At 42.9% G+C, this 12,923-nt stretch overlaps 1 protein-coding gene across 1 annotated transcript; it reads right to left on the bottom strand.

The window, feature by feature from the left end:
- Positions 1–4,223: 4,223 nt before the first annotated feature.
- On the bottom strand, positions 4,224–10,234 carry LOC308163906 (malonyl-CoA-acyl carrier protein transacylase, mitochondrial-like; the record flags this gene model as incomplete). The annotated part of the gene is made up of 5 exons (XM_080538081.1): positions 4,224–4,754; positions 5,060–5,197; positions 7,360–7,577; positions 7,997–8,084; positions 9,812–10,234. The coding sequence occupies 5 exons, from the start codon at positions 10,232–10,234 to the stop codon at positions 4,482–4,484; spliced, it is 1,140 nt and encodes a 379-aa protein (XP_080394207.1). The 3' UTR covers positions 4,224–4,481.
- Positions 10,235–12,923: the final 2,689 nt, after the last annotated feature.

Raw genomic sequence — 12,923 nt, 5'->3', positions numbered from 1 at the left:
ACGGCTAACTATGTTTATATTTTTAAATATAGGCCTATATATTAAAATTAAGGTTGACACAATGAAGGGCCACTTATTTTCTTTGTTTGTTGTATCCTATGTTAGGGGCCCCCCTTGTGGCTGGGGCCCCCCCGTGGTGCGTCGCTTGCGGGCCCGTCCGCTACGCCACTGCCTCCGGAGCTGCCTATCTCCCCTTCAACATGCCTAGTGCCTTCCACAAAGGACCTTGCCCGGCCACACGCTAAATTATACTGGAGTTTCTCCTGTGTCTGGGAGTTCGCAAAGGGAGTTCGCAAAGGGAGTTCGCAATCATGTTTTCAATGTCACCTGATAAGAATAAGACCATTATATTATTACAGTATAAGCAGCAATCGAGTTGAGGCGGGATGAAAACAGTCCAAATCGTCCCCCTTCTAAAACTGCCCTCCCCTCTTTCCATACGTTATATCATTTATCAATGAACGTGGTATTACTGCTATTTCAAGGTGCGAGGGGGCACGCACACATGCAATGACATTTTTACTGACACTGAAGTCACTGACGCTGAGGGGATGCAAACATTTTCCTCATATGATAAAATCCACCATCCCCCCTGATTTTCTTTTACAACTTGAGTAGCCTACTGAGTATTAGCATTTGCCTGGTTAATTGTCATGATCAAACGTTACAAACGCAACTTACCGAGAAGCCACTCTTCTCTGCCCTCTCCCGCTTCCAGACGAACGCCTACCCTATATTATAGCACTTGTCTTAATTCAGCAGCTATAATTGAGCCTCTATCACAGGGCGTTAATACAAACCTCATTCACCTGCGTTCAATTCCAAGTATATTTGGTATTTATAGAAGGAAGCACGTACGCAACTTTAAACCATCTCAGCCCGTTTTATAAAGAATGCTTACGTCCGTTTAGAAAAATGTGCTTACGTGAAAGTCAAAGATGACGTTCAAGTACTTTTTTATAAATGAGGCCCCAGGCAGAGAGGGAATGATGATGAAAGGACAATAGGCCACTACTTGTTAATCTCCACTGGATAGAACAGGGAAGCACTTTAGGAAAATAACAAAGTCTATGTTTAAACCTAGGAACACTGTAGACTGTGTGAGAGAGTCATCAAATACATAAACTATAGGTATGCTCAAGAGACTGGAGCATATGACAAATACCAAGCTATGATACAGAACAAAGGGAAAAACAGCTTTCTTTTTTTGGTAAGGAGGAAGTCGTAAATTAGGAATTAGATGCACCGGAGTGCTAATTCGTTCTTTCTGCTGCCCCCTAGTGGTCAGATGGAGCCATGGCAGTAACGACCTCAAGGCAGGGTGGGACGATGAAGCATTCTGTTAGTCCCAGTTCCCCATCCCTTTCTCTGAAGTAGTAGACACGTGAAGATTAGATTACATTAGATTAGATTAGATTTATTGTCCCCAGGGGGAAATTCATTTTCACACCACTGTACAGTTTACATATACACTGTTACATATACACTGTTATACACTGTATAACACAGACAACAACAGACAGTACTACACATGACAAATACACAAGTACACACACTCAGAGCGCTCTATTATTTATTTTATTCATATTTTATTATTATTATTTATTATTATTATTATTATTATTATTACTACTCAATCTTTTCAGTTTGTAAAGCGTCTTTGAGTGTCTAGAAAAGCCCTATATAAATCTAATGTATTATTATTATTATTATTATTATTATTTAAGGCAACAAAGGCTGCGGGGATCAGGCTTTTGCCAAAGTGAGCCCTTTTGCACCTTAGTGTTCTGTACATAGTATACACTCCCCTAAGGGAGTGTGTTTTATTTATTGTATTTTATTAGGGGAAGGCTCTCTGTTTATCTGTTTAGTGCCTCTGTCTCCCCTCCCTCAGGGTTAACACCAGAACTGCCAGGACTATTGGTTGGCAGCTGGCAGAGATTGGGGACCAACTGGAGCGAGAGTGGATAGAAGACCTGCCAAACCAGTGGCCACCAACAGTCCACGTCCTCACCAGAGACCTTTACAGGTGAGAGGGCCTTGAGGCATAATAATAATAATAATAATAATAGTAATAATAATAATAATAATAATAATAACTTTTTATTTGTATAGCGCTTTTCCTGCAAACGTTTTTTCATGTTAAAAAGATGGGTTTTTAGTCTTGACAACTGAGGTTGCATCCCTAATGTAAACTGGCAGTGCATTCCACAATTTGGGTGCATAAAATGAGAATGCAGCCTCACCAAATCTCTTCTTCAAAATAATGGCAGTGTATACTGTAATGACATTTTGATTTAATAATCAATCATTACCACATAAAGCAATGGGAATCCTTGCACTCTACGTATATTACAGCCAGGCTTCAACTGTAAATGCAGCATTTATATCTACATTCCAGTTTTTTTTTTTTTTTTTTACCAATTGTCAAATATCACTTTATTGATCATTTATCTATCCATGACCATGTCTCTATCTATTTTTCAAAAAAGCCATTTATGTGAATTCAGCACACAAATAATTGAAAAAACAAAGCATGATACATCAGACTAACAATATAATTCTAACGGTATGCAACTTGCTATCAGGGGGATACAACGAGAGCTTTGCGACGTGAGAAGTTGCTCTGCTGTGGTGAAAGCGTGGTTTGCGGCCAGCGGAACACTGAGAGCTGAGGCCTGGGCAGCTTGGGTAAGATAGTTCACCTCTCTCCACTCTCAAACCTCTCTCCAGCCCCAAATCTACCCCTAGTAGTGATGCTTGTGTTGACTCATAACCGTAGTCCCCACGGGTTATATCCACAGGGCAGGCGGGTGTAGGGTGGATGAAAGGTGGGTTGAATAAAGAGAAAATCATGCATTGAAAAACCCATAAATGTAATTTTTCTTATCAAATCAAATCAAGTTTTATTTATATAGCTAATTTCTCACGAAATGTGATCCAATGAGCTTCACATAATGACAGAGCCGCAAGCAGGCAAGGGTAAAAAAAAAACTGTACACTGTGCATCCAGGAAAACTCCCTTGCAGCCCTCTACTCATAGAGCGACTACTACCAGTTTGCGTACCGTACAGCAGCGGCCCCCAAACCCCCTTCCCCCGGGAGCCCCAGCCGCCCCACACACCCGACCAGCACACCCGGCCCGGCCAACCAAAGCCAACCAAACTGTTGAGAGTATTTAAAAGAAGACAAAATGCTTGCTTTCACTTCGTCACAGTCGTTCCTGACGGGTTATTGGCATTTCTGGGTGAACAAACAGCTTTGCATCGCTAACCCCTAGCCTACCTCTAGGAACCTGGGTACAGCCTGCTTCAGTCACATGCTCAGGATCCATCCTGGCCTGTATTTATCATGTAGAACTGTCCATAGTATGTAACTGTCCCTAGTATGTAACATACGTATGTAACTGTCCCTAGTATGTAACATATGTATGTAACTGTCCCTAGTATGTAACATACGTACGTAACCGTTCCTAGTATGTAACATACGTATGTAACTGTCCCGAGTATGTAACATACGTATGTAACCGTTCCTAGTATGTAACATACATATGTAACTGTCCCTAGTATGTAACATACGTATGTAACTGTCCATAGTATGTAACATACGTATGTAACTGTCCCTAGTATGTAACATACGTATGTAACTGTCCATAGTATGTAACATATGTATGTAACTGTCCCTAGTATGTAACATACCTTCTTCTCTTCCCCAACTCAGGTATCCAGTATTCAACCTTCTAACTACACCGGCTGGACCACAGGAATAATGGCTACGGTGGCCCTGGTGGGCACGGCAACCATTTGCACTGTATTCTGGGAGGAGTGGAAGGGCTGATGATTGCACTGAGAAGCCATGAGCTGGTCTTTTGGCCACTCATTTGTTAACATCTTATTTGAAATATTCTTATAGATTATAAGTGATTACTTTTAACATCTCTTGCCATTTACCTTCAGTTCTCTTTTAATCGTGTGGTTTTTAAAAATAAGATCTGACGTGTTGGCTCACAGTTGTAATAGTCTTGCTAAAAAAATTATTAACAATGTATGTTTAAAAAGACGGTTGCTGGACTGCAGTCTTTCACATGAAGTTTGTTAATGGATTACGGAAGGACAAATTGGATTTGCAGCTGTGTGGAAGCTGGACTTTCTGCTCAAACTTGAACATTGATCGTATTATACATAATACAAATAAAACATGGAGGAAAAACCTGTTTGTCGGTTCTTAAAAAACAAAAAACAGACCAGATATTTATTCAATGTCATAAGATGAACAAGAGCAAGATCATAGGGGTATCCAAGAAGAGTGCATTTACGTTCCACCATGTCAAACTGAGTGCAGCATACAGTACACTATAGTCTGTGTATGCATGTCTTCAATACTCTTATGTCCAGTCCTTGTGGGTGGGGGTACATCCATCCCGTGTGAGTGTGCTAAGGCACGTACGTAACAAGCCTTCACAACTCCTCCTCAGTCTGGCCTCACTCCTGGTGAGCGGTCACATCTACGTGTGTGTAGTTCTTGTGAGCCTTCATGTTGCATTTCTGCAGCATGGCCCCCAGCTGTTTCCCAGGTCCCACCTCATAGGTGTGAGGGAAGCCCTGCCCCTGGGTCCTCTCATACACCTCGTGGAGCGTCTGCTCCCACTTGACCGGCGACACCAGCTGCTTGACCAGCTGTTTCCTCACGTGGCCCTCGTGCATGTACCGCTTGGCGTCCACGTTGGAGTAAAGGTTGATCTCTGGCCGCCGCACCTATATGTGCAGATGCATAGAGGAGTTAATATGAGTTAATATGCTGATGCATAGAGGAGTTAATATGCTGATGCATAGAGGAGTTAATATGCTGATGTATAGAAGAGTTACAGTGGGGGAAATAAGTATTGAACAGTCCAGTAAATGTATTTCCAATGAGCCTATTCGAGTGAAATTTGCACCAGACGTTGGTATTAACTCAAACAATCCAGACAAAAAATCTAAACATTAAAGTGCCTTTTTTGTGCCTTGACAAAATGTTGAAGACTGATGCTATTGAACGGTTGGTTGGTTGATGACCTGACCTCCAGCTGTCTCAGGACGTCCCTCAGGGGCTCGGTGGCTGGCTGCATCAGCTGGGTGTGGAAGGCCCCGCTGACCGGCAGCACACGGGCCCTCTGGAAGTGCAGCCGCCGCGAGTTCTGCCTCAGGAATTCCAGCGCCTGAGTGGGAGGAGGGTTATATGGGACGTTAACAAAAGCTTCAGGGGGAATTAACAGAGTTTAAAAATTTTGGAAAAACATCCATGTTGGTTTACTTATTCGATTGCACACTTATCAGAGAGAAACATTGTAAAACAGTAGTTAGAGTAAAATTCAGGTTTAAGATCTTTCGCTCTGTTCTATCAGAGCCATTGAGTTCTGTCACACTACCTGCCATGTCACCACCAAACATTCCATCAAGATAATAATAATAATAATAATAACAACTTTTATTTGTATAGCTCTTTTCCTGCAAACGTTGCAGCTCAATCATTATATAATATGATTACATTATTTTATTATTTAGTCATTTAAAGGCAATATTAAAAATATGGGTTTTTACTTGAAAATATTTGCTGAGGTTGCCCTAATGTAAACTGGCAAATGTGAAGTGCATTCCACAATTTGGGTGCATAAAATGAGAATGCAGCCTCACCAAATCTCTTCTTTTGTACATTTGGTAGACAGAGAAAGCCAGCGTCCGAAGACCTGAGAGCTCTATTGGGCTGATATGCTAGCAAAAGGTCTTTCAGATATTCTGGTGCTATGCCAGTGAGAGCTTTATAAACAAGCAGAAGGATCTTGAAATCTATTCTGAACTTAACAGGAAGCCAGTGTAGTCTCTACAATAGGAGTTATATGAGCTCTTCTGCTTGTTTTGGTTAAAACTCTGGCCAATAGCTTTCTTCGGAAGACCAGAAAGGAGACCATTTAAGATCATTCTAATTTGCATACTAGCTATAATACAAGACATTGTCTTGGAACATATCTATTCTATCCTCTACCCTCAGTCCGACTGGAATAGTCTACATGTCCACATCCGATCAATATCATCTTTTAAATTGTTTAAATCTGCGCTGTCCTCCCACTGTGAGACGACCTGTTCATGCTTTTGACCACAACATCATTATAACAGACCTATGAATCCATTATGTGCTATGTGACGTTGCTGCTGTTGTTGTTGTTGTTGTTGTTGTTGTTGTTGTCATGTTACTGTTGGATGCTTTTTCCTGTATTTGGTTGGTATTGTTTATTTTGTCTTTGTTATAATACTATAATACACCCTTTCTCTTCACCCTCTATACCTCCGACTTCCAGTTTAGCTCCGACCAGTGCCACCTGCAGAAGTTTTCGGGTGACTCCTCTATCGTCGGTTACATCACAGACGACAGGGATGAGGAGTACAGGGCCCTGGTGGAGAGCTTTGTGCAGTGGTGCGACACCAACTACCTTTTGCTTAACACCAGCAAAACAAAGGAGTTGGTGGTGGACTTTAGGAGGAAGAGAAGGACCCCAGCCCCCATCACCATCAAGGGGGTGGAAGTCGAGAGGGTGGACTCCTACAGGTACCTGGGAGTACAAATTAATAACAAACTGGACTGGACTGACAACACCGAGGCTCTTCTCAGGAAAGGGCAGAGCAGACTGTTTTTCCTGAGAAGGCTGAGGTCCTTCGGTGTCTGCAACAAGCTGCTGCAAATGTTTTATCAGTCGGTGGTTGCCAGCGTTCTGTTCTTCGCCGTGGCCTGCTGGGGTGGAAACATCTGTGCCAGGGATGCTGCGAAGCTAAACAAACTGGTGAAGAAGGCCAGCTCTGTGGTGGGGACCGGGCTGGACAGCCTAGAGGTGGTGGCAGAACAGAGGATGGGGAAAAAACTGGCGGCCATGCTGGCCAATCCCTCCCACCCGATGTACTGCGAGCTGGCGGGGATGAGGAGCAAGTTCAGCCACAGATTTGTTCTCCCCCGTCAAAGTACAAAAAGATTTGGACAGTCCTTTGTTCCAGCTGCACTCCGACTCTACAACCAGGCCCCGCAGGGTGGGGGAGACCTGGAGCTGGAACTTTTGGAACTTTTTACTTATTGAGCCTGCACTGTTTTATGTATTTTATTGAATGTTTTCTGTTTTCTGTATTGAATGTTTTCTGCCCTAACTGAGCTGTTTGACAACAAAATTTCCCCATTGGGGACAATAAAGGTTTTCAATCAATCAATCAATCAAAAAAGTCAAAAACAGAATCATTCTGTATTTTGTCTTTGCGGACCCCCTTGAAAACAAGATGGTTCATCTCAAGGGGGTTATTCCCAATAAAGAATTTCAATATCAGTGTTTTTTTTTTTTACCTCGTGGTGCCCGGCAATGACTCTGCCATCAGGGTACAAGTAGTTGGCCACACTGCACACAGGGTCTTTGATGCCCAGGCTGAGGCAGTGCTCTCTGGCCTGCAGGCAGGCGTGGTTGTACTTGGCCTGGGGACGGCCTATCACAGACAGCATCCCGCTGGGGGTCATCTCTGAGGCCTTCTGCATGGCCTCCGCTCGCACCTTCACTGCATACAGGGCTGATGGACATTATACAACAGTTAGTTCCCTACCAAGTCATTTGATTGGACAAGAGGCATTCCATGAGTGCCGATATACAGTATAACAGCACTGGGACTTTTAACTATATACATATTCCTGGTTGAATTAAGTCGCAAACCAATACCACGACACTCCATCTCATGACATAATACAGAGTGTTGCCTCAGAGCTACAGTATCTGCTCAGTTTACTACACTGACCGAGACGTCTAAAGAATGGATGGTAAACTGCATGCTGCACTCAAAAATAAATAAATGTTTTCAGTGTAATGCTTTGGTATTTCGGGGGATTATGTCTTATGTTTGACATGTTTAACCTCATACATGCCTATCCATTGAAATAGGCAAGTAGACAACTTGATACTCAATTGCACTGGGCAAGTTATTACCATCTTTACCTTCTGCAAAGTCCATAGCACCGGAGAACACAAGGGCAGCAAACTCTCCCACGCTGAATCCTGCAGCGGCAACACAGTTGTCAATGGCCTGCAGACAAGTGTGCATAGCGCATGATAATAAAAGATAGGTGACTTGTGTTTTCTCATTAAGTAACAACATTGTACGTATGTTTTGTTATACAACAGTTAGTTCCGACCAAGTAATTTGATTGGACAAGAGGCATTCCATGAGTGCTGATTTACAGTATAAAGGCCAATGCACACTCGCCGGACAAAATTCGAGTTTCAACTCACAACATTGAAGTCTACGAGAAAATCTCATCCCAATGCACACGGCGTGCACCGCGAAAATTCGATTCCATTCGTTTTGAATGGGACAATGCACACGGCGGCCGATTTTTGTTGCACTGTCAAATTTTGTGGTGCGACGGATTATTGCATCACAATGGGACAATTGGGAAAACTTCAACTGGTCTATCTAAATTAATTGAGTCACTCATAACGGGGAGAGAGACTGGAGCATACATTTTTGACTGTCTCCTTTTTTGAAGAGAAGTTAAAGGCTGAAGGTCTGACCCAAAAGGTCTGATACAGTACATACACCTACGGTACATGAAGGGTTTATGACGTACAACATTATCATTTCATTTTCATATCATATATTTCAAACAGTTGAGGCTGTAGTGTACAGGAGGACCACTCCAGACAACTTACTTCAGGTTGAACAGACAGGAGTTTGATATGGACCTGGGAGAGATTGGAGCCTGCACGGGGTTGCCAGATTTCTAGCACTACTGAATGACCAGCCAAATTGTACACACGTTGTATAGACACTGTCCACTGAAAACCGGACATCTGGCAACCCAAAAGTAATATTTACTCTACTGTACGTACGTTGTTAAGTGAAATGCATTATATACAGTATATCTCAAAAGTGAGTACACCCTTTAGATTTTTTCAAATATTCTGTTATCCTTTCAGGGGATAACATTATCCTACTGAAACTTTGATATAACTTAAAGTAGTCAGTGTGCTGCTTGAATAACAGTATAGATTTATTGTCCTTTGAAAATTACTCAGTACACAGCTGTTAATGTCTAAACAGCTGGCAACAAAAGCAGTGCTATGTACCACTGGGGGGCGCTGCAAAAGACTGCAGGCTTGTGTGTTGTTAATAACCACAACACCAAGAGAGTTAACTCCCTTGGTGGAGCTGCTAACGGTAACGGTGTACTGAGTAATTTCATGGTGGAGCTGCTAACGGTTACACTAGCGAACGGGAACTTGGTAGTGTAACTCGCCCCATGCGGGAGTCGAACCCCGAACCCCCGCATAGACGCCGGCCACGCTAACCACAACACCAACAGAGTTAACTCCCTTGGTGGAGCTGCTAACGGACCTTATAAAGGTTTGTTACACTATGTATCACTCCGCCGCACAGATGTTCTACTAAATGACCGTTAATTAGACGACATGTTTGTGTTCAGGTTACTAGGCAACAGTCCATTTGAAGTTCAGTTGCGGAACTATTTTTTGTTTCTTTTTATGATTAAATAAACAAACAAATCATAATCTGTTGTTGCTTATTAGTGTTAACTAATACATCGCGCTGTAGAACTGTTGTATAAAAGCAATGTCACACTCGAGGTCGTGCTGTTATACACTGAATATCAGCCTGCGGCCTCGTACCTACGACCGAATCACAGCCGTGCTGATATCCAGCATAACACACTACCTCTCGTGTGATATCGCTTAATTGACATGGGATCTTGTAAACTAATGAATAGTCGGCGACATATCGTGACATGTTCTCACCGCGGGGTGTTGGTGGTTTAACCTCTCCACGGCTGCCAGGGACGTGACGAACACAGCGGGCTGACAGTGCGCCGTCTTCATCAGCTCCTCCTCGGGCCCGTTCAGGCAGAGCGAGAGGAGGTCGTAGCCGAGGATCTGGTGCGCGACGGAGAACATCTCCTGGACGTTTCCATACCTCTGCATCCCGCGACCCATACCCACGAACTGACTCCCCTGCCCGGGGAACAGCAGCACCGAACACTCGCTGGGTTTTCTTTTCCGTCTCCTCTCCTCCTCCTCCTCCTCCTCCTCCTCCTCCTCGGAAGGTTGTCGGCCATTCTGTGCAGCGGTGTTTGAAAGTCTTCTACACAGCAAAGGGAATGACCTCAGCTCCGCTCTGGAGGCTATTCGCATCATGCTGCGGACGTGACAAGCGACCCTCATGTCTTTGGGATAATAACGTCTTAGGACGGAGTGACTTCGGATTGCTTCCTGAGATGTCCTACGGGCGCAGCCATGCTGCTTCTTCTTCTTCTTCTGTTGGGTTTAACGGCAGCTTGCGTCCTTAGCGTTGCACTACTGCCACCTTCTGGATTTATCCAATTCCTACATCCATCTCGTCAAAGTCTCCCCATCAGCCCAGTTCTCTGGTCAAAGTCTCCCTATCAGCCCAGTTCTCTGGTCAAATGTTTAATATTTGTAATATGTAAATGTGCCTTGCCTTGTCTACTTGTTCTGGACAAGAGGAGCAGAGAAACAAAGACATTTTATAAGACAATTATAAGACATTTTATTAAATATCAGACACATAATGGTGATAAACCACATTTCTATCATAACACATTTAATGGTACATGATAAAGGTCAGCTGTCAAGAGCTGTAGTGAAAAAATATTGAAAGGCGTTCAAAACATTGACCTACAAGACAGCTTCATCAGTCATTTTAGTGCATAGAAGCTTCTCGTGAGGGGTTTCAAAAACATGGTGGAGCTTCATAGTGTTCTTATTACTAACTTAAGACCGACACACAGATGCAAAAGGTAACAATTTAAGTCTGTCCCTCTCTCCTTGAAGTCCAAATATGAATCTCACCAAGTGGTTTTGGTTATTCCTAAATCAATTCCCTAACAAATCTAAACTCATCTTCCTGTCCGGTGTGCAAATAACAGGCAAGGACTGGCATAACTCAGAGAGGCAAACCATGTGAAGGCAATGACAAATCACTACTGTCACTGTGGTGCTCATGTATGTTACTGTGGTGGGAATGTGAACTAATGTGCACACAAATGTTTAAGTGATCGAGAAATACTGTAAATATGGTGCAGGACACTGTGACCTAAGAGGCATCTTTGTATTTTGAATAGTGATCTGATCATCATTCAACACACTGAATGTTAATGCCAAGTTGTAACCACTGCCTGCACGCATTTGTGCAAAAGTTTAAACATACAGCGCTATATTTGAATGGTGTCGAAACCAGTCTTAGTGCAAACGCAGGTGATCAATTGATAAATTAGGCGATCAGTCATTAAATCAATAGATCAGTGGGCCAAGTTCTTGGGCTAGTATGACACACGAAGGGAATTTAATTGTGAACATAAAAGCAAGTGGTTTTGATTTTGGCTCAGACACAGTGCCCTCCTACATCGTTTCTATCTTCTTTTGTCTCTATACTCCAACGGTTTGGATTTGAAATCAAACAATGACTATGAGGTTAAAGTATAGACTGTCTGTCATCATCATCATCATCATCATCATCATCATCAAAGTCTTCCCTGGCCTACCAGCATGTTTGTAATTGCTGAGCTCACCAGTGTTCCCAAAAAAATAACATATATACTGTATATACCTATGTTTTGGTTTTTTGGCCTATGTTTTGTTTCTTTGGCCTATGTTTTGTTTCTTTGGCCTACGTTTTTCATGAAGATTTTTCAGCCTAATCATGACCAGACATCAAAAGCAGACTCCAAAGGCAAAGGCAAATGCAAAGCCTTGTGTACCACCACATTCAAACTGACAAATCTGCTCATAAACACGAATGTACGTTCACTTTACCACCAGATCACCTGCTGTACATCAGCGTACAGTAGTGGTTTGTGACTGAAGAGAGCCATAAAAAACACCTCCACAACACATACAGTAGAAGGCTGAGAGTACCTTCCCATACAAGTAATACTTTCAAATGCAAAAAAGTCTGTGGTCAGGATTAAAGGTTCTTAGAAAACACCATTCAAACAGGGGAGGCTGGTTCATTAGGGGCAATTGGACAATGCCCCACCAAAGGGAGAAGAGAGAGATTTTTTTCCTATGACTTCTAGACAGTGTTGCTTCTGAATATCATAGTCCAATCAGCTAGTGTTCTGTGGAGTATAGTCCAATCAGCTAGTGTTCTGTGGAGTATATCATAGTCCAATCAGCTAGTGTTCTGTGGAGTATGTTCCAATCAGCTTCAAGTCCCGCCCCTTTCAGGGCAACTTTCAATCTACTCGAAATTGCACTAGGCTGTTCTCGTAGACTTGCATGTAAAATCTATTTTGGTAACTTCAGGCCATTCGGTCATTTGTCTATGGGGTTTTGGGACATGCACAAAGAATCGTACGTGCTTACGTCATGTCATACGGCCGGCGTAGCTTTCAGATCACGTTCGTTCACCTGCTTCACCATGGCTATGGCGGCTAGTAATGTTTGCTTCGTGTTTTTATTTGTTTTGTTCGTTTTGTGTTTTGTGTAATATGTCTATTGGCAACATTCTACTGCTGGTCTTAATTATCAGCGACCGTCTCCGCTGCCGTGCGACCAACACGCAGGGGGAATATGGAACTATACAGCAAATCACACAGCAAACCACTACCGGACTTTGTAAACAAATTGAACAAATGGATTAGAAGGAGGCATCTTTTGTTCCCAACTTGATGATATTGCAACTGGACCTATTACCGAAGTCAAACTTGTGTAAGTAAGTGAATCATCTGTCCTTCAGTCATGATAGGAAAACCAAATCGATGCTGGGAGAAGGAATGGCAGACTGTATTCTGATTGTATCTTCTATGCTCTTTGTATGTTTCTATGCTCTTTGTATGTTTCTATGCTCTTTGTATGTGTCTTGGTGTAGGAGAAACGTAGGACCACGTTG

This window comes from Nansenia antarctica, assembly GCF_963989245.1.
Source record: "Nansenia antarctica genome assembly, chromosome: 8".
NCBI classification, from domain to species: Eukaryota; Metazoa; Chordata; class Actinopteri; order Argentiniformes; family Microstomatidae; genus Nansenia; species Nansenia antarctica.
Note: the sequence above shows the minus strand (reverse complement) of the source record. Positions and strands in the feature narration are given on the sequence as shown.